Source organism: Salvelinus fontinalis, chromosome 6, assembly GCF_029448725.1.
Source record: "Salvelinus fontinalis isolate EN_2023a chromosome 6, ASM2944872v1, whole genome shotgun sequence".
NCBI classification, from domain to species: Eukaryota; Metazoa; Chordata; class Actinopteri; order Salmoniformes; family Salmonidae; genus Salvelinus; species Salvelinus fontinalis.
The window spans coordinates 72,367,252-72,390,474 of record NC_074670.1 but is presented as its reverse complement, the minus strand read 5'-3'; the positions used below and the strand labels follow the sequence as shown (position 1 = coordinate 72,390,474).

Below are 23,223 nucleotides of genomic sequence, written 5' to 3'. Positions count from 1 at the left end.
TGAGTTGAAAATATGATTTAGCTCTTTACACTGATCTATAGAGGAAAATAACATTACACTGATCTATAGAGGAAAATAACATTATACTGATCTATAGAGGAAAATAACATTATACTGATCTATAGAGGAAAATAACATTATACTGATCTATAGAGGAAAATAACATTACAATGATCTATAGAGGAAAATAACATTACACTGATCTATAGAGGAAAATAACATTATACTGATCTATAGAGGAAAATAACATTATACTGATCTATAGAGGAAAATAACATTATACTGATCTATAGAGGAAAATAACATTACACTGATCTATAGAGGAAAATAACATTACAATGATCTATAGAGGAAAATAACATTACACTGATCTATAGAGGAAATTAACGTTACACTGATCTGTACAATAAATTAACGTTACACTGATCTATAGAGGAACCTCACATTACATGCAGCTTAGGCCATCTCTCTTTATCTCTCACACACACATACACACACATTATTTCAAATACACATTCTCCATCTCATCTCTCTCTGACCTGTTCACCGCACCGGCTACTTGTCCCCGACCTGCTGTTTTCAACTCTCTAGAGACAGCAGGAGCGGTAGAGATACTCTTAATGATCGGCTATGAAAAGCCAACTGACATTTACTCCTGAGGTGCTGACTTGCTGCACCCTCGACAACTACTGTGATTATTATTATTTGACCATGCTGGTCATTTCTGAACATTTGAACATCATGGCCATGTTCTGTTATAATCTCCACCCGGCACAGCCAGAAGAGGACTGGCCACCCCTCATAGCCTGGTTCCTCTCTAGGTTTCTTCCTAGGTTTTGGCCTTTCTAGGGAGTTTTTCCTAGCCACTGTGATTCTACACCTGCATTGCTTGCTGTTTGGGGTTTTAGGCTGGGTTTCTGTACAGCATTTTGAGATATCAGCTGATGTAAGAAGGGCTATATAAATACATTTGATTTGATTTGATTCCTCCCTCCATCTCTCTCTCTCTGACACCTCTTCACCTGCCTCACCCTCTCTGTATAATGTGTTTAGGTGACCCAGAGGGATTGTTGTGCTAATTACTGTAGGAAGGCAGAGCTCATGCTATGTCCCAAATGGTACGCTTTTCCCAACATAGCGTCCTACTTTTGACTAGAGCCCTATGGGTCCTAGTTCACTACCTAGGAATAGGGTGCCATTTGGGAGGAATCCTCAGTGTAGAAGCTGTTGAATAGAGGGCCGTGATGAGAACCATCATTATTATCCCACTGATAGGCTATCATTAAGTAGGAGACCACTGGTGACCACTGTTAACTGACGATTAGGATGATTAGCTATCTTTACTAGATGTTCACATTCAAATAATTTACTTCATCTTCCTCAGCCCCCCTCTCTCACCACCCCTCGCTCTCTTTCTCACCCTCTCTCTCTCTCACCACCCCTCTCTCTCTTTCTCTCTCTCTCACCATCTCTCTCGCTCTCCCCCCCTCCCCTTCTCTATCTCTCTTCCTCTCTCAATTCAATTTCCAATTCAATAGACTGGCAAGTTAAATTACTTGCATTGTCAAAGTATACATATAACAAAAATGATGGGACCAACAGCAATAATGATAGTAGTAGTGGAAATGGGATTACCATCAACAACTGCAACAACAATATTAATGAGAATAATAATACATTAAAGCAATATTAGTAGGCCAGTCTCAACATGACATGGTATGAAAAGCCCCATGACATGGTATGAAAACCAAAACAAAACAAAATGGGAAATATTATTGACATTACATTACACTGTCCCTCAGGTTGTGGCTGGAGGACACATATTTGACTGCCAAAACTGCACATTTTGGCTTTTCACCCAATACATATATTTTATAGTTTCAAATTCTTTGTACCGAATGATAATTTTGGGAAAGAAAGATTATCTTGGGTCTGAGTATTTGTCACAGTGTAATAGGAAATGCAGCTATGTCTCTACCTCTCCCCGGGGTCAGAGTGAGAACAGCCTGTCCTCTCTGGGCAGCCAGGTTTGCCTGTGACAAACGGTCTCTATAGCCAGACTGTGCTCACCGAGTCTGTACCTAGTCAGTGTTTTCCTCGGTTTTTCTATCAGTCAAGATAGTCTGCCACAATGTACTGTCTGTTTAGAGCCAAATAGCATTGATGTTTACTTTTGTGTTTTGTGGTGTCTTTCCAATAGGTGATATATTTGTATTTTTGCTTTGTGATGATTTGGTTGGGCCAGATTTACTCAGGCTCTATGGGGTTGGTTTGGGTTAGTGAACTGAGCCTCAGAACCAGCTGACTGAGGGGACTCTTCTCTTGTTTCATCTCTTGACATTGTAGGGCTGTACGCAGCTCCAGGTCATCTGCGTACAGCAGACACTTGATTTCAGTGTTGTGTAGGGTGAGACCAGGTGCTGCAGATTCTTCTAATGTGTTTGCCAATTCATTAATGTAGATGTTAAATTGTGTTGGACTTTCACACCACATCCCTGAGAGAATAAGTATGTTTGCCAATTTTAACCGCACATTTGTTTTTAGTGTACATTGATTTAATAACATCATATGTTTTCCTTCCAATGCCACGTTCTATTAGTCTATAAAAATACCTTTGTGCCAAATTGAATCAAATGCTTTATTGAAGTCTACAGATCACGAGTTGTGCCTTTGGTTTACTTGTTTGTCAATTAGAGTGTAGACCCTCTAATGTGGTTTACTTGTTTGTCAGTTCGAGTGTAGACCCTCTAATGTGGTTTGTTGTTTGTCAATTAGAGTGTAGACCCTCTAATGTGGTTTACTTGTTTGTCAATTAGAGTGTAGACCCTCTAATTTGGTTTACTTGTTTGTCAGTTCGAGTGTAGACCCTCTAATGTGGTTTACTTGTTTGTCAGTTAGAGTGTAGACCCTCTAATGTGGTTTACTTGTTTGTCAGTTAGAGTGTAGACCCTCTAATGTGGTTTACTTGTTTGTCAGTTAGAGTGTAGACCCTCTAATGTGGTTTACTTGTTTGTCAGTTTGAGTGTAGACCCTCTAATGTGGTTTACTTGTTTGTCAATTAGAGTGTAGACCCTCTAATGTGGTTTACTTGTTTGTCAATTAGAGTGTAGACCCTCTAATGTGGTTTACTTGTTTGTCAATTAGAGTGTAGACCCTCTAATGTGGTTTACTTGTTTGTCAATTAGAGTGAGGACCCTCTAATGTGGTTTGTTGTTTGTCAATTAGAGTGTAGACCCTCTAATGTGGTTGACTTGTCTGTCAATTAGAGTGTAGACCCTCTAATGTGGTTTACTTGTTTGTCAGTTAGAGTGTAGACCCTCTAATGTGGTTTACTTGTTTGTCAGTTAGAGTGTAGACCCTCTAATGTGGTTTACTTGTTTGTCAGTTAGAGTGTAGACCCTCTAATGTGGTTTACTTGTTTGTCAGTTAGAGTGTAGACCCTCTAATGTGGTTTACTTGTTTGTCAGTTTGAGTGTAGACCCTCTAATGTGGTTTACTTGTTTGTCAATTAGAGTGTAGACCCTCTAATGTGGTTTACTTGTTTGTCAATTAGAGTGTAGACCCTCTAATGTGGTTTACTTGTTTGTCAATTAGAGTGTAGACCCTCTAATGTGGTTTACTTGTTTGTCAATTAGAGTGAGGACCCTCTAATGTGGTTTGTTGTTTGTCAATTAGAGTGTAGACCCTCTAATGTGGTTGACTTGTCTGTCAATTAGAGTGAGGACCCTCTAATGTGGTTTGTTGTTTGTCAATTAGAGTGTAGACCCTCTAATGTGGTTTGTTGTTTGTCAGTTAGAGTGTAGACCCTCTAATGTGGTTTGTTGTTTGTCAATTAGAGTGTAGACCCTCTAATGTGGTTTACTTGTTTGTCAATTAGAGTGTAGACCCTCTAATGTGGTTTACTTGTTTGTCAATTAGAGTGTAGACCCTCTAATGTGGTTTACTTGTTTGTCAATTAGAGTGTAGACCCTCTAATGTGGTTTGTTGTTTGTCAGTTAGAGTGTAGACCCTCTAATGTGGTTTGTTGTTTGTCAGTTAGAGTGTAGACCCTCTAATGTGGTTTACTTGTTTGTCAATTAGAGTGAGGACCCTCTAATGTGGTTTGTTGTTTGTCAATTAGAGTGTAGACCCTCTAATGTGGTTTGTTGTTTGTCCGTTAGAGTGTAGACCCTCTAATGTGGTTTGTTGTTTGTCAATTAGATTGTAGACCCTCTAATGTAGTTTGTTGTTTGTCCGTTAGAGTGTAGACCCTCTAATGTGGTTTGTTGTTTGTCCGTTAGAGTGTAGACCCTCTAATGTGGTTTGTTGTTTGTCCGTTAGAGTGTAGACCCTCTAATGTGGTTTGTTGTTTGTCAATTAGAGTGTAGACCCTCTAATGTGGTTTACTTGTTTGTCAATTAGAGTGTAGACCCTCTAATGTGGTTTGTTGTTTGTCAGTTAGAGTGTAGACCCTCTAATGTGGTTTACTTGTTTGTCAGTTAGAGTGTAGACCCTCTAATGTGGTTTGTTGTTTGATATCCAATCCTGCTTCCTCGCAGGACGTTGTATTCAGAAAGGAAATGACGTAGTCTGCTATTTATGATACTGCAGAGAATTTTCCCTTATTTGCTGTTGACACAAATTCCTTTAATTATTCCTCTAATTATTTCGGGCAAATTTGTCTCCACTTTTTTAGATTGGTGTGATCAATCCTGGGAGAATACCTGCAGTGAGGATAATGTTGAAGAGTTTGTGTATAGCCAATTTGAATTTGTTGTCTGTATATTTGATCATTTCATTTACAATACCATTCAGCACCACAGGCCTTTTTGGGTTGCAGAGTGCATAGTTTGTCTACTGTATTTGAGGTATCCACAGGATTCTGATCATCTTTGACTGCTGATTCAAGTATTTGTAAATGTTCTTGTGTATCTTGTTGTTCTGGGCTCTTTGTTATATTGCTGTAGATGTTTGCAAAGTGATTTCTCCACATGTCCAAATTTTGGATAGCCAATTCCTCATGATGAAGTTTGTTTAATTTATTCCAATTCTCCCAGAAGTGGTTTCATTCTATGGATTCCTCAATTCCATCCAGCTGATTTCTGATGTGCTGTTCCTTTTTTGTTCTTAGGGTGTGTTTGTATTGCTTCAGTGTTTCTCCATATTGAAGGGGTATCTTTTTGTTGTCTGGGTCTCTGTGTTTTTGATTAGATATATTTCCCAATGACTTTCTTAGATTTTTGCAATAATTATCAAACCATTTTTCATTATCTATTATTTTTGGTTTGCTCTTATGTTTCTTTCGATTAGCCAAGGAGGCTAATTTGTCAAATATAAAGTTTATGTTCCAAAAGGCCAAATGTGGGGCGGAGCTAGCATGTTGGAGTGAACGGCTGCGTGTGAGAGGCTCCTGCAACTTTTTTGCGAAATAATCTAACTTACCCTACTTTATGATACTTTTTACAACAAACGTTTCTTTCTAATACAACATCGTAACTTTCTGTGTAAAAATGCCGAGTAATAAGCGACCAAAGGACAATAAATCCACATCGGAGGCCTACTCCACACCAAACAACGAGACAGACATGGCGGAAGGCACAGGCAACAACGTGACACTTAAAGAACTTACCCAGGCTTTGGGAGAACTACGTGTTGCTTTAGCTGAGGATCTTAAGGCTACTATTGCTGAACTGGACACCAAAATCGAGGGCACCATTCGAGCGGTCGCTTCGCAGGGCCAGATTATTGTGGACCTTGAGAGGGCTTCTGAATTCAGCGCTGGTAGGATCGACGAGTTAGAGAAGCTGTGCTCGTCACTACAGGGTACTGTGCAGAGGCTTTCTGTGAAAGTGGTCGACCTGGAGGGCCGTTCCAGACGTAATAACCTTCGCGTTGTTGGTCTGGCAGAGGGGGTAGAGGCAGGCTCTCGCCCCACCGACTTCTTCGCCAAGCTATTGAAGGATGCAATGGGATCGGACGTTTTGGGTTCGGACCCCCAGCTGGACCGTGCACATCGCGCCCCTGTCCCAGTGCCTGGACCGGGTCAACGCCCTCGCCCAGTAATCATCTGTTGTCACAGTTTCAAGACCAAGGATCTTATCCTGCGCGAGGCCCGAATGAGGGGCAACCTGTTACATAAAGGGCACCCCTTCCGTGTCTATGATGATTATGCGCCCGATGTGGCAAAGGACCGTGGCGGCTACAGAGATGTCATGGCCAAACTCTACAAACTCCATCTTCGCCCAGCCTTGCTCTTCCCTGCAAGACTAAGAATTACCCCGCCCTCTGGTGAGAAGATGTGGCTCTCCTCGGTTTTGGACGCAGAGAAGTTTATCCGGGAACATAAGCCAATCCCCCGTACAGGTTAGAGTGCCTTGTCATTGTGTGTTAGGGTCTGCTCATGGAATCGAATCCATACTAAACCATAACGGGTGAAACCGTATTGAACGGTCTCAACAAGGGCTACCGAACATGCAAGATGCTGTGGAGGGCGGTCTTGGCTCTCAATTAAAGTCACTTTCATTCTGGCTGTGTTCAGAGCGATGCCTATTTAGGATGCCTTCCAGGTTTGATCATTGTCACTTTCGGATGAATATACTTATTACCCCCATTTTTTTTTGTTTCGTTATTTATTTTTTAATTCTTACATTTATTGTTATTACAATACCATTTATTTAAAGCTTGCAGGGGACTGGGGGTGATGGTGGGGGAAGGGGCAGACACAGACACCTGGATAGCAGGTGGATGTTTTGTGCCGTTCTGCCTTTGATATAGCCGAGGGCCGCTCTCCCGATTAGATCCCTACCAGCCCTCTGTAGTGTCTAGGTAGGTGTGCGTACATATAATTATTATTTGTACTTTATAATTATTTTCTCTTAGCATGTTACTATTATGTATGTGTATATTTTAAATTAGTGTAGATTATTACTCTGGGGCATGAATGTTTCTGTATGTATGGGTATGTATGTGTATATGCGCATATGTAGATATGTATGGGTGTGTGTGTGTATATGTATATTTTTAAATATATACCTTTATATGTATTTTTTGGGGATGTGTGTGTGTGTGTATGTGTTTGTATGTGTGTATGTGTATGTATGTATATATATGTGTGTATATGTATGTATGTATGTATATGTATATTTATATATATATATATATGTATATGGGTAAGTATGTGTATGTGTGTGTATGTATACATGTATATATATAACCTTTTTATTTATTTATTTTCTGACTGGGGGATACGTTTAATTTAGAAAAATTCTTGTTTCCGATCTAACCCACAATATGTAAATGTACGGCTGTCTAAGTTGGTTGCTGATGGTTCATGTTTAGACCGGCAGTGCTTAGCAAAATAATCTTGTGATGCTATATCTTGCTTATCTCAGGGATAGATAGACCCAAGATGACGCTTAAGTGCGCAATATGTTTAGGTTGAAACTTATTCTCTTTAGGTTTATTAGATGCTAATTGGACACTTTATTCGCGGGAGCCTCCTCAGTTCATATGTTAGTAGAAGTTCTAGGATAGTGAGAGGTGAACGTACAGTTGGGATTTTATTTCTGTTTCACCTCTTGTTCGAGGTCGCGCCGTGCTTTTTTGGCATCGGCCAGACAATGTGTTTATTATTTTTATTTTTATTTTATTTTCTCTCCTATTTGTGTATGCCTGTTAAAGGTGGGTTGGGCGGGGGGGTAAATAGTGGGGAAAGTAGGGGAACAGGGTGGGAAGTAAAGGGGCTTGCAGGGGGGGAGGGGCTGGCTGGATACTGCTCGGGTGTAGCTGCTACATATGCTGATCGTGATGGTTTGGTGCGCTTTCTTACCTTTTTATTGAGTTACAAGTTATGCAGGCCACCATAGGAACTACAAATGAGAGGGGGGCGGGGCTCACATTCACTTCCTGGAATGTCAGGGGCTTAAACGAACCAATTAAGAGAGGCAAGGTCCTAGCCCACTTGAAAGCACTCTCGTCTGATATTATATTTTTGCAAGAAACCCATCTGAAAAATAATGCTCACAGCAGACTTAAATGTAGGTGGGTGGGGCAAGTGTATCACTCTAACTTCTCTGCCAAAACGAGAGGCACAGCGATTCTGGTACGGAAAGGAATTCCCTTTCTACATAAAACCACTATTGTGGATAAAGAGGGTCGTTATGTGATCGTAATAGGAGAGATCCACTCTACTTCTGTAACTCTACTAAATATCTATGGGCCAAACATTGATAACCCCTCTTTTTTCAAAAGAGTCCTTGCCCTGATTCCAGATATCTCCCATACTAACCTGATCATTGGAGGGGACCTTAACTGCGTGCTAGACCAATATTTGGACAGATCCTCTACCCGGCGAACCCCCACCTCCTATTCAAGTGAATTCTTGAATACCTACATAAAGAATTCTAACTTATTTGATATATGGAGGATCACTAACCCTACGGGCAGGGAATACTCCTTTCACTCTCATGTTCACAATGTTTATACTCGAATTGACTACTTTTTGGTTGATGCTAAACTACTCCCCTATACCTGTAATGTGAAGTATCATGATATTATAATCTCGGACCACAGTCCACTCACCTTCTCCCTGAGATTGGGTGACATGGTACCAAACGAGAGGGTCTGGAGGTTAAATCCTCAGCTCCTCACAGAACCAACATTCTGTGAACATCTTAAAGACCAAATAACATTTTTCTTTGATACCAACGACAACACAGAGACTTCCCCAGCATTACTGTGGGAAACACTTAAGGCTTATTTGAGAGGCTGTATTATCTCCTATCAGACTGCCAGGAGTAGGCAAAACAAGGGAAAATTGGTAGTACTGGAGGGACAAATTCACTTACTGGATAGGGAGAATGCTAGACATCCATCTATGGAGAAACATAAAAAAATTACCTCTTTAAAATTTGAATATAATCAGACTCTCTCAGCTAAAATTGCTAAATCTTTTCTCTACGCCAAGCAAAAATATTTTGAGTTTGGTGACAAACCACACAAATTACTCGCCAGACAACTTCGAAAAATTGTGAGTGACCGAATGATTCACAAAGTTAAGTCTGCATCTGGGGAATTACTCTCTTCCCCCAAAGACATCAATGACAGATTCCGTCAGTTTTATGAGACTCTATATACATCTAAAGCCGATTCTAACCCCTTAATTATGCAAAACTTTTTGGATGACTGTAATCTTCCTGCCCTGAGCCAGGAAGATTCTAACTTCCTGAATAAGGAAATATCTCTTGAAGAAATTCGAGAAACAATCAAAACTCTAAAGAGTGGCAAGACCCCGGGCCCAGATGGATACCCGGGTGAATTCTATAAAACATTCAGCAACATGCTCTCTCCCTACCTGCACAAAATGTTGGTTCAGTCCAGAGAGGATGGAGCTCTTCCATCTACTTTGGAGGAAGCATTCATTACAGTTATACATAAGAAGGGTAAAGATCCGGAAGAGGTAGGGTCATACAGACCAATATCCCTCCTCAATACAGACCAAAAGATTTTAGCAAAAACCCTGGCTAACAGGCTTAGCACTTTAATTGGCAAACTGGTCCATTCGGACCAGACCGGCTTTATCCCGAAAAGAAACTCATTCTTCAATCTCAGGCGCCTCTTCAACATTATGTATTCTCAGAGGTTACCAAACATGGACCTTGCCGTTATATCTCTTGACGCCGAGAAGGCTTTTGACCAAGTTGAGTGGTCCTATCTATTCAAAGTCCTACATAAATTTAATATTGGAGATGGGTTCATAAATTGGATCCAGCTTTTATATAGGAACCCCTGTGCGAGAATACTCACTAACCAATCATTGTCGCCCCGATTTAACCTCTACAGAGGGACAAGGCAGGGTTGTGCGCTGTCGCCGATGCTCTTCGCCCTAATCATTGAACCTCTCGCTCAGACGATTAGATCTGATGCAGCAATACACGGCTATAATACTAAAGATACTCTAAATAAGATTTCCCTATACGCAGATGACATTCTCCTCTATGTAACAGAACCCCAAGCTAGTATTCCAGCTATTCTTGATGTGATTAATTTGTTTGGTACCTTCTCGGGATACAGAATAAATTGGAACAAGAGTGAATTAATGCCCATACGGTTACAAAACACCTCCTGGCTAGAACATCTTCCACTTAAGTTATCTTCAGAAAAATTTACCTATCTAGGAATTGTAGTTACCAAACAATATTCCTTACTATTTAAAGAGAATTTCCCCTCGCTGATGCAAAAACTAAAAACAAACATACAATTTTGGAGAACTCTCCCAATTTCTCTGCTCGGAAGAATTAATGCCATTAAAATGGTCTTCCTCCCACAACTGCTCTACCTATACCAGAACATCCCAGTATTCATACCTAAATCCTTTCATAAACAACTGGACTCAATTATCAATCCTTTCATCTGGGATTATAAAACACACAGGATAGGTAAAAAACACCTCTGCAAATCCAAGATGGAAGGAGGACTGTCTCTCCCAAATTTTATATTTTATTATTGGGCCGCTAACCTCCGTGCGGTTACGTTTTTGCTGGATGACGCACGTCCGTCACCCACCTGGCTTAGTATGGAGCGTGAGGAGTGTCACCCCTTCTCTATTGGTGCTGTGATTTTGTCGCCTGTCAATCTGGAGAGGTCACTTTATCGTAACAATCCTATTATACATAGCACAGTCCGAATCTGGAAGCAAATTAAAACCCACTTTGAGCTTAGACCAATGTCATTCATGCTCCCTGTTGCCAGGAACCCCTCCTTTGCCCCCTCCAACCTTGATAACACCTTTGAGCAATGGGGAGAGTTGGGGATAAGTACCATAGGGGATTTATATATAGAAGGGACCTTTGCTTCCTTTGAGTTGCTGAGGGAAACTTATAATCTTCCCAGAAATAACTTTTTCAGATACCTACAAATCAGAGACTATGTTAGGAAACACCTCCCAACATTTGGGAACGCTAAGCCTTCCATGTTTGACGGATGCATAAAAACATCCCCCACCTCAGACAAACTGATATCTCGTTTATATGACTCTTTTCAATCGGTTAGCACACCCTCTACAGAGGCCATTAAGGCAAAATGGGAGGAAGAACTAGGGACTGACATTTCGATGGCAGACTGGGAAGATAGCTTGGAGTATATCCACACCTGCTCCATTAACTCCAGACATCGGCTCATACAATTCAAGGTATTACACAGATTACACTATTCCAAAACCAAACTGCATAGGATATTTCCTGATACATCCCCTTTGTGTGATAAATGTCAGGCTGCACAGGGTACACTTCTCCACTGCTTTGCCCTATGCTCTAGCTTGCATGGTTACTGGTGTGGAATTTTTAGGATCCTCTCTGAAGTTCTGGAGACTTCAATTGACCCAGACCCGCTTCTGATAATCCTGGGAGTGTCTGATTCCCTAATCGGACTAACCAACCCCCAAAAACAACTCATCTCTTACAGTCTCATTTCGGCAAAAAAACTAATCTTGTTGTTCTGGAAAAAGAGGGAAGCGCCCACTACCAAATTATGGCTCAGCGAATTGGCAAACACTGTACACTTAGAAAGGATTAGATATATTCTGAACAATAAATTATTAACATTTGATCAGATCTGGCAGCCTTTCCTCTCTTACTTGGACCATTCGGCGCTGTGAATTTGTACTTTTTAACGCACTCTCCATTGTAATATTTTAATCCACCTCTGGGCAGCACGTGCTGGCACCGCCACCCGAGCAGCGGGGAGGGGTATAAGGGGAAGGGATAAGGGGGGGAATAAGGGGGGGTGACACCCACCCTCTTTCTTTCTACCTGTCCTTGTTTTGTATGTCTTGTTTTGTAATAATTGTTTTGTACCCAGAACTCTGGATCTTTTTATTTCTGTCTGCTCTTTTATGTTTAGTTAAAAATTGTATACCTGCCTTTCATACCTATACACCATTCCTGTGTGTGTTCAATAAAAATATTTGAACAAAAGGCCAAATGTTCACTCACCTTCATTGCTGTAAGAGAATGTTAAGGCTAAAAAGTTGTCCTGGAGAGATTTGTATTTTTTGGCTATTAATTGCTTTTTGGCAGATTTCTGTACTGTTTTCACTCCATCTATAGGCCTGTTTAGTACCATGTCATTTATTGGGCCGTGATGCTTTATGGTTGGGTTTCGCTCTTCTCAGATACACTGTGATTTTACTGTGGTCTGAGAGAGGTGTTAGTGAGCTGACTGTGAAGGTTCTGAGAGACTCTGGGTTGAGGTCGGTGATAAAGCAGTCTACAAAAATCAATACAAATCAAATTGTATTTGTCACATGTGCCGATTACAACAGGTGTAGACCTTACAAGGAAGTGTTTACTTACAAGTCCTTAACCAACAATGCTTTTTTTTAATGTAATTTTTTTTAAATAAAAGTAACATGTAATTAAACAGCAGCAGTAACAATAGTGAGGCTAAATACAGGGGGCACCAGTAGAGTCAATGTGTGGGGGCACCGGTTAGTCAAGGTAATTGAGGTAATATATACATGTAGGTAGAGTTAAAGTGACTATGCATATGTAATAAACAGAGAGTAGCAGCAGCGTAGCAGTAGCAGCAGGGGTCTGGGTAGCCATTTGATTAGCTGTTCATGAGTCTTATGGATTGGGGGTAGAAGCTATTAAAAAGCCTTTTGGACCTAGACTTGGCGCTTCGGTACCGCTTGCCGTGTGGTAACAGAGAGAACAGTCTATGACTAAGATAACTGGAGTCTTTGACAATTGTTAGTGCCTTCCTCTGACACCGCCTGGTATAGAGGTCCAGGATGGCAGGAAGCTTGGCCCCGGTGATGTACTGGGCCGTACACACTACCCTCTGTAATGCCTTCTGGTCAGAGGACAAGCAATTGCCGTACCAGGCAGTGATGCAACCAGTCAGGATGCTCTCAATGTTGCAGCTGTAGAACCTTTTGAGGATCTGACGACCCATGCCAAATCTTTTCAGTTTCCTGAGGGGGAATAGGCTTTGTCGTTCCCTCTTCACGACTGTCTTAGTGTGTTTGGACCATTCTAGTTTGTTGGTGACGTGGACACCAAGGAACTTGAAGCGCTCAACCTGCTCCACTTCAGTCCCGTCAATGAGAATGGGGGCGTGCTCCGTCATCCTTTTCCTGTAGTCCACAATCATCTCCTTTGTCTTGATCACGTTGAGAGAGAGGTTGTTGTTATCGTTGTTGGTGATCAGGCATACCACTGTTGTGTCATCGGCAAACTTGATGATGGTGTTGGAGTTGAGCGTGGCCATGCTGTCATGAGTGTACAGGAAGGGACTGAGCACACACCCCTGAGGGTCCCCTGTATTGAGGATCAGCGTGGCGGATGTGTTGTTACCTACAGTACTGCTGCCAAGGGATGAGCTGTAGGTGAACAGTTGAAGTCGGATGTTTACATGCACCTTAGCCAAATACATTAAAACTCAGTTTGTTACAATTCTTGACATTTAATCCAAGTAAAAGTCATTGTCTTAGGTCAGTTAGGATCACCACTTTACTTGAAGAATGTGAAATGTCAGCAAGGCACCCCCACAACATGATGCTGCCACCCTCGTGCTTCACGGTGGGGATGGTGTTCTTTGGCTTGCAAGCCTCCCCTTTTTTCCTCCAAACACAACGATGGTCATTATGGCCAAACAGTTCTATTTTTGTTTCATCAGACCAGAGGACATTTCTCCAAAAAGTACGATCTTTGTCCCCATGTGCAGTTGAAAACCGTAGTCTGTTTTTTATGGCGGTTTTGGAGCGGTGGCTTTTTCCTTGTTGAGCGGCCTTTGAGGTTATGTCGATATATGACTAATTTTACTATGGATATAGACACTTTGTACATGTTTCCTCCAGCATCTTCACAAGGTCCATTGCTGTTGTTCTGGGATTGATTTGCACTTTTCGCACCAAAGTACGTTCATCTCTAGGAGACAGAACGCATCTCCTTCCTGAGCAGTAAGACGGCTGCGTGGTCTCATGTTGTTTATACTTGCGTACTATTGTTTGTACTGATGAACGTGGAACCTTCAGGCGTTTGGAAATTGCTCCCAAGGATGAACCAGACTTGTGGAGGTCTACTATTTTTTTTCTGAGGTCTTGGCTGATTTCTTTGATTTTACCATGATGTCAAGCAAATAGGCACTGAGTTTGAAGGTAGGCCTTGAAATACATCCACAGGTACACCTCAAATTGGCTCAAATGATGTCAATTAGCCTATCAGAAGCTTCTAAAGCCATGACATCATTTTCTGGATTTTTCCAAGCTGTTTAAAGGCACAGTCAACTTAGTGTATGTAAACTTCTGACCCACTGGAATTTTGGGTCGTCTGTCTCTTTGACTTTCAGCTTCCACCCATTACAGCTTCCCTCTGTCTTTATGGATGGGTAGTGAGAGCAGACTGCTGAGCGCATTTGGCTGCTCAGTGAGAAAGATGAGATTACTCACGTCACCATTTTTGTAGAGGTCTGCAAAAAGGGTTTCTGGCCTCCCCTTTAGTAGTTTCTGTTTAAAGCTTTCCTCGTTGTGCCATTTTTGGCCTCTTGACAGTAGAGAATGGACTCAGAAGATATGTTTAATGTTATAGTCCTTGCTCCTTTTTGGTTTACTCACTCAGTTTGGTCATTAAAGTTTTGAGAATGACACAAATATACATTTTCACAAAGTCTGCTGCCTCAGTTTGTATGATGGCAATTTGCATATACTCCAGAATGGTATGAAGAGTGATCAGATGAATTGCAATTAATTGCAAAGTACCTCTTTGCCATGCAAATGAACTGAATCCCAAAAAAACATTTCCACTGCATTTCAGCCCTGCCACAAAAGGACCAGCTGACATCATGTCAGTGATTCTCTCGTTAACACAGGTGTGAGTGTTGACGAGGACAAGGCTGGAGATCACTCCAGTTTGAATAACAGACTGGAAGCTTCAAAAGGAGGGTGATGCTTGGAATCATTGTTCTTCCTCTGTCACTCATGGTTACCTGCAAGGAAACACGTGCTATCATCATTGCTTTGCACAAAAAGGGCTTCACAGGCAAGGATATTGCTGATAGTAAGATTGCACCTAAATCAACCATTTATCGGATCATCAAGAACTTCAAGGAGAGTGGTTCAATTGTTGTGAAGAGAGCTTCAGGGCGCCCAAGAAAGTCCAGCCAGCGTCAGGACCGTCTCCTAAAATCTATTCATCTGCGGGATTCGGGGCACCACCAGTACAGAGCTTGCTCAGGAATGGCAGCAGGCAGGTGTGAGTGCATCTGCACGCACAGTGAGGCAAAGACTTTTGGGGGATGGCCTGGTGTCAAGAAGGGCAGCAAAGAAGCCACTTATCTCCAGGAAAAACATCAGGGACAGACTGATATTCTGCAAAAGGTACAGGGATTGGACTGCTGAGGACTGGGGTAAAGTCATTTTCTCTGATGAATCCCCTTTACAATTGTTTGGGGCATCTGGAAAAAGCTTGTCCAGAGAAGACAAGGTGAGCTCTACCATCAGTCCCGTGTCATGCCAACAGTAAAGCATCCTGAGACCATTCATGTGTGGGATTGCTTCACAGCCAAGGGAGTGGGCTCACTCACAATTTTGCCTAAAAACACAGCCATGAATAAAGAATGGTACCAACACATCCTCCGAGAGCAACTTCTCTCAACCATCCAGGAACAGTTTGGTGACGAAAAATGCCTTTTCCAGCATGATGGAGCACCTTGCCATAAGGCAATAGTGATAACTAAGTGGCTTGGGGAACAAAACATCGATATTTTGGGTCCATGGCCAGGAAACTCCCCAGACCTTAATCCCATTGAAAACTTGTGGTCAATCCTCAAGAGGCGGGTGGACAAACAAAAACCCACAAATTCTGACAAACTCCAAGCATAGATTATGCAAGGATGGGCTGCCATCAGTCAGGCTGTGGCCCAGAAGTTATTTGACAGCATGCCAGGGAGGATTGCAGAGGTCTTGAAGAAGAAGGGTCAAAACTGCAAATATTGACTCTTTGCATCAACTTCATGTAATTGTCAATAAAAGCCTTTGACACTTATGAAATGCTTGTAATTCTACTTCAGTATTCCATAGTAACATCTGATAAAAATTTCTAAGGACACTGAAGCAGCAAATTTTGTGGAAATTAATATTTGTGTCATTCTCAACTTTTGGCCACGACTGTAGTTGTGTTAACTTCCCTTGTTAAATTTTTTTGGCTAGCTTGTTAGCCTGGTAGCTAGGTTTTTGTTGTGTAGCTAGCTAGCTAGGTTTTTGTTGTGTAGCTAGCTAGCTAGGTTTTTGTTGTCTAGCTAGCTAGCGAGAGTCAAAACTTCTTGTAGAGTTGTTGTTCATCACTTGTCTTGAATTATTTTTAGATTTGAGTATTTATCTAATCTTAAAAACAATAAAAACAGAGAATTGAATCTCTCTCTTTGTGTCTCTCTCTGTCTCTCTCTCTCGCTCTTTTTCTTGGTCTCTCTCTCTGTGTCTCTGTCTCTCTCTCTCTCTGTGTCTCTCTCTCTCTGTGTCTCTCTCTCTCTGTGTGTCTCTCTGTGTGTCTCTCTCTGTGTCTCTCTCTGTCTTTCTCTCTTAATCGGTCTCTCTCTCTGTCTCTCTCTCTGTGTCTCTCTCTGTGTCGCTATCTTTCTCTCTCTCTCTTTCTCTCTCTCTCTCTCTCTCTCTCGCTCTCTCTCTCTCTCTAGGCAGGGGGGAAGCACTACCACCCTACCTGTGCCCGCTGTGCCCGATGTCACATGATGTTCACAGAGGGAGAAGAAATGTACCTGCATGGTAAAAAAACACACACACACACACACAGCATCACTGACTTATAAAACTCACAAGGACTCTGGTCTCTCTTTCTCTCTCCCTCTCTGTCTCCCTCTGTCTCTCTCAGGTGGTGAAGTGTGGCATCCTTTGTGTAAGCAGGCAGCCAGAGCAGAGAGACGACTCAGGGTGAGACAAACACAGATATCACTCTACTCTACTGAACACAAATATCACTCTACTCTACAGAACACAGATATCACTCTACTCTACTGAACACAAATATCACTCTACTCTACAGAACACAGATATCACTCTACTCTACAGAACACAGATATCACTCTACTCTACTGAACACAAATATCACTCTACTCTACAGAACACAGATATCACTCTACTCTACAGAACACAGATATCACTCTACTCTACAGATCACAGCTATCACTCTTCTCTACAGAACAGAGATATCACTCTACTCTACAGAACACAGATATCACTATACTCTACAGAACACCGATTTCACTCTACAGAACACAGCTATCACTCTACTCTACAGAACTCAGATATCACTCTACAGAACACAGCTATCACTCTACTCTACAGAACACAGCTATCACTCTACTCTACAGAACACAGCTATCACTCTACTCTACAGAACACAGATATCACTCTACTCTACAGAACACAGATATCACTCTACAGAACACATCTATCACTCTACAGAACACATCTATCACTCTACAGAACACAGATATCACTCTACAGAACACAGATATCACTCTACTCTACAGAACACCGCTTTCACACTACAGAACACAGATATCACTCTTCTCTACAGATTACAGATATCACTCTACTCTACAGAACACAGATATCACTCTACTCTACAGAATACAGATATCACTCTACTCTACAGAACACAGATATCACTCTACTCTACAGATCACAGATATCACTCTACTCTACAGATCACAGATATCACTCTACTCTACAGAACACAGATATCACTCTACTCTACAGAACACAGATATCACTCTACTCTACAGAACACAGATATCACTCTACTCTACAGAACACAGATATCACTCTACTCTACAGATTACAGATATCACTCTACTCTACAGAACACAGATATCACTCTACTCTACAGAACACAGATATAACTCTACTCTACAGAACACAGATATAACTCTACTCTACAGAACACAGATATCACTCTACTCTACAGAACACAGATATCACTCTACAGAACACAGATATCACTCTACTCTACAGAACACAGATATCACTCTACTCTACAGAACACAGATATCACTCTACTCTACAGAACACAGATATCACTCTACTCTACAGATCACAGATATCACTCTACTCAACAGAACACAGATATCACTCTACTCTACAGAACACAGATATCACTCTACTCTACAGAACACCGCTTTGACTCTACAGAACACAGATATCACTATACTCTACAGACCTCAGATATCACTCTACAGAACACAGATATCACTCTACTCTACAGAACACAGATATCACTCTACTCTACAGATCACAAATATCACTCTACTCTACAGATCACAGATATCACTCTACTCTACAGAACACAGATATCACTCTACTCTACAGAACTCAGATATCACTCTAAAGAACACAGCTATCACTCTACTCTACAGAACACAGATATCACTCTACAGAACACAGATATCACTCTACTCTACAGATCACAAATATCACTCTACTCTACAGAACACAGATTTCACTCTACAGAACACAGCTATCACTCTACTCTACAGAACACAGATATCACTCTACTCTACAGAACACAGCTATCACTCTACTCTACAGAACACAGATATCACTCTACAAAACACAGATATCACTCTACAGAACACATCTATCACTCTACAGAACAAATCTATCACTCTACAGAACACATATCACTCTACAGAACACAGATATCACTCTACAGAACACAGATATCACTCTACAGAACACAGATATCACTCTACAGAACAAATCTATCACTCTACAGAACACATATCACTCTACAGAACACATATCACTCTACAGAACACATATCACTCTACAGAACACAGATATCACTCTACAGAACACAGATATCACTCTACAGAACACAGATATCACTCTACAGAACACAGATATCACTCTACAGAACACAGATATCACTCTACTCTACTGAAAATAGGTATCACTCTACTCTACAGAAACATTTCCAACTTCATCTGGAATGAGAAACACTTTGACAGTAGATTTTTGTTACCCTCATTCCTCTTGCTTTTCTTTCTTCCCACAGCACAGACGTCTGTCAGAGACCTCCATCTCTCCACCGGGTTCGTCTATTGGCTCTCCCAGCCGCGTCATCTGTGTAAGTAACCAATCACAAGTCAATCTTCCTCTAGCTCCACACAACCTTCAGGGCCCACTAGCTTTGAAAATACAAACCATTTTCTCCTGAAGAATGCACTCACTATCTCAAAGCGTTTGATTGGTGTAGGCATGGGCTAGTGGGAATATCAACCACATGTCATTTCCTATCAAATTAATGATTTTTCATATGCGCCAAATACAACAGCTGTAGTCTTTACCGTGAAATGCTTACTTACGAGCCCTTCCTGATGTTGCAGAGTTACAAAATTATAATAAAGAGAAAAATGTTAACGCAAGAGGAATAAAATACACAAGAATGGAGCTATATACAGGAAGTACCAGTACCAGATCAATGTGCACCTATATACAGGAAGTACCAATATCAGATCAATGTGGAGTTATATACAGGAAGTAACAGTACCAGATCAATGTGGAGCTATATACAGAAAGTAACAGTACCAGATCAATGTTGAGCTATATACAGGAAGTAACAGTACCAGATCAATGTAGAGCTGTGTACAGGAAGTACCAGTACCAGATCAATGTGGAGCTATATACAGGGAGTACCAGTACCAGATCAATGTAGAGCTATATACAAGGAGTACCAGTACCAGATCAATGTGGAACCATATACAGGAAGTACCAGTACCAGATCAATGTAGAGCTGTGTACAGGAAGTACCAGTACCCGATCAATGTGGAGCTATATACAGGGAGTACCAGTACCAGATCAATGTAGAGCTATATACAAGGAGTACCAGTACCAGATCAATGTGGAACCATATACAGGAAGTACCAGTACCAGATCAATGTGGAACCATATACAGGAAGTACCAGTACCAGATCAATGTGGAGTTATATACAGGAAGTACCAGTACCAGATCAATGTGGAGTTATATACAGGAAGTACCAGTACCAGATCAATGTGGAACCATATACAGGAAGTACCAGTACCAGATCAATGTGGAGTTATATACAGGAAGTACCAGTACCAGATCAATGTAGAGCTATATACAGGGAGTACCAGTATTCTATTATATACAGGGAGTACCACCCTCTATTTGAGGTAGATATGTACATGAAGGCAGGGTAAAGTGACTAGACATCAGGATAGATAATAATAAGGTATTTGAGGTAGACATGTATCATGAAGGCAGGGTAAAGTGACTAGACATCAGGATAGATAATAATACGATTTTTGAGGTAGATATGAACATGAAGGCAGGGTAAAGTGACTAGACATCAGGATAGATAATAATAAGGTATTTGAGGTAGATATGTACATGAAGGCAGGGTAAGTGACTAGGCATCAGGATAGATAATAATAAGGTATTTGAGGTAGACATGTATCATGAAGGCAGGGTAAAGTGACTAGACATCAGGATAGATAATAATACGATTTTTGAGGTAGATATGAACATGAAGGCAGGGTAAAGTGACTAGACATCAGGATAGATAATAATAATAAGGTATTTGAGGTAGACATGTATCATGAAGGCAGGGTAAAGTGACTAGACATCACGATAGATAATAATAATAAGGTATTTGAGGTAGATATGAACATGAAGGCAGGATAAAGTGACTAGGCATCAGGATAGATAATAATAAGGAATTTGAGGTAGATATGTACATGAAGGCAGGGTAAAGTGACTAGAAATCAGGATTGATAATAATAAGGAATTTGAGGTAGATATGTACATGAAGGCAGGGTAAAGTGACTAGAAATCAGGATTGATAATAATAAGGAATTTGAGGTAGATATGTACATGAAGGCAGGGTAAAGTGACTAGACATCAGGATAGATAATAATAAAGTATTTGAGGTAGATATGTACATGAAGGCAGGGTAAAGTGACTAGAAATCAGGATTGATAATAATAAGGAATTTGAGGTAGATATGTACATGAAGGCAGGGTAAAGTGACTAGACATCAGGATAGATAATAATAAAGTATTTGAGGTAGATATGTACATGAAGGCAGGGTAAAGTGATTAGGCATCAGGATAGATAATAATAAGGTATTTGAGGTAGATATGTACATGAAGGCAGGGTAAAGTGACTAGGCATCAGGATAGATAATAATAAGATATTTGAGGTAGATATGTACATGAAGGAAGGGTAAAGTGACTAGACATCAGGATAGATAATAATAAGGTATTTGAGGTAGATATGTACATGAAGGAAGGGTAAAGTGACTAGACATCAGGATAGATAATAATAAGAGTAATATAAAGAACAGGGTAGCAGCAGAAGATGATGAGTGTAAAAGTTTTTTGTGAAAGTGTGTAAATGTAACCTTTATTTAACTAGGCAAGTCAGTTAAAAACAAATTTCTATTTACAATGACAGCCTACCGGGGAACTGCCTTGTTCAGGGGCAGAACAACAGATTTTTACCTTGTCAGCGCAGGGATTCGATCCCGCAACCTTTTGATTACTGGCCTAACGCTTTAACCACTAGGCTACCTGCCACCCCGAATATATAGTGTGTACAAGATAGGGTCAGTGCAGATAGACCGGGTAACCATTCATTCATTATTTAGCAGTCTTATGATGTCTTGGAGCCTGTTGGTCTGATAGCCGATGCTCCGATACCATTTGCAGGACGGTAGCACAGTGAATAGTCTATGACTTGGGAGTCTTTCTCCATTTTTCAGGTCTCCTCTGCCTGGTATAGAGATCCTGGATGGCAGGGAGCTCGGCCCCAGTGATGTACTGGGCAGTCCGCACCGTCCTCTTTAGTGCTTTGCTGTTGAGGGCGGTGCATTTACCATATCAAGCTGTGATACAGCCAAAATGCTCTAGATGGTGCAGCTGTTGAACTTTTTGAGGAACCTAGGGCTCAGGCCAAATCTGTTCAGCCTCCTGAGGCTGACATACAAATCATTAAAATCCAGACGGAAAATATTTACACAGGAAGCCACCTAATATCACACAGTCAAACTCTTCAGTCATTTAGTAAAATCACCATTCTGCGATTTCTCACCGTTAAACATCGCACAGTGTTTCAACAAGGGCTCTTTACGTCATCGTTTTTATCGGAGCAAGTCAACGCCCACAATTTTTTTCTAAAGTAATCTAGTATCATTTCATTTCAACCCGATAAACAAAAAATAAAACTGTTACCAATCTTTATGTTAAACTACTTTTACAAATAAAAAAAGGCGGGAAGAACAAAACACTATATTTACATAAAACTCCCACATGACTTTGTCTCTCTCTCTTAAATATTGATTTATTACAATATACAAGTGCAGAATTTACAGTGGAATCATTTCTGCAGCATAAGCAAGACAGTTTCCCCCAATGCAATCCTCATAACCCATAATTTGCTTATACTCATAGGCCTCTATCCTTGTCCCTTCTCTTTGTAATAACATCATGCTCTGTTCACAACAGTGCAGGTGTGAATGGACCATGTTAAATCAGTGAAGAGAAGTGAACAGGTGCACTATTTGGGACAAAGATAGTTGTGGCATAGTCACTGTCGCCCTGCCCAGTACAGATAGGAGACACCTGCATTCTCCACTCACCCCTGACCCGTGACCTCACCTTACACTGCTGGCTAGGTCCTCTTGTTATGTCTGTTTGTCATATTGGGACACAGTGTGTGTGTGTGTGTGTGTGTGTGTGTGTGTGTGTGTGTGTGTGTGTGTGTGTGTGTGTGTGTGTGTGTGTGTGTGTGTGTGTGTGCGTGTGCGTGCGCGCTCTGTTTGGACTACTACTAGTCTTTGCTGAGCTGTACTGTGCAGTACTGCTGTTGGAAACTTTAGCTTACACATTCATCCACATAAACACATGTAGAGACACACACACAGCCATGCATGAGCATCTTCTGCAGGTGTGTGTGTGTTTTCTGAGCTCTGGCATCATATTCAATGACCTGCTCAGGGTGATGGATGAGGGGAAAACACAGGGTTCTCTATATCTATATCTATATCTCTCTCTCTCTATATATATATCTCTCTCTATATATATATATATCTCTCTCTATATATATATATATATATATATCTCTCTATATATATATCTCTCTCTCTATATATATATATCTCTCTCTATATATATATATATATATATATATCTCTCTATATATATATATA

General features: G+C 41.0%; 1 protein-coding gene across 1 annotated transcript in view; it reads left to right on the top strand.

Moving 5' to 3' along the window:
- The window catches only part of LOC129858418 (actin-binding LIM protein 3-like), an 83,887-nt gene extending 60,840 nt beyond the window's left edge, over nt 1–23,047 (top strand). The window contains exons 7-9 of the mRNA XM_055927624.1: nt 16,669–16,756; nt 16,863–16,921; nt 19,050–23,047. Coding sequence (XP_055783599.1) covers nt 16,669–16,756; nt 16,863–16,921; nt 19,050–19,211 — 309 coding nt within the window. The 3' untranslated portion in view covers nt 19,212–23,047. The remainder of the gene's footprint in view (nt 1–16,668; nt 16,757–16,862; nt 16,922–19,049) is intronic.
- Nucleotides 23,048–23,223: the final 176 nt, after the last annotated feature.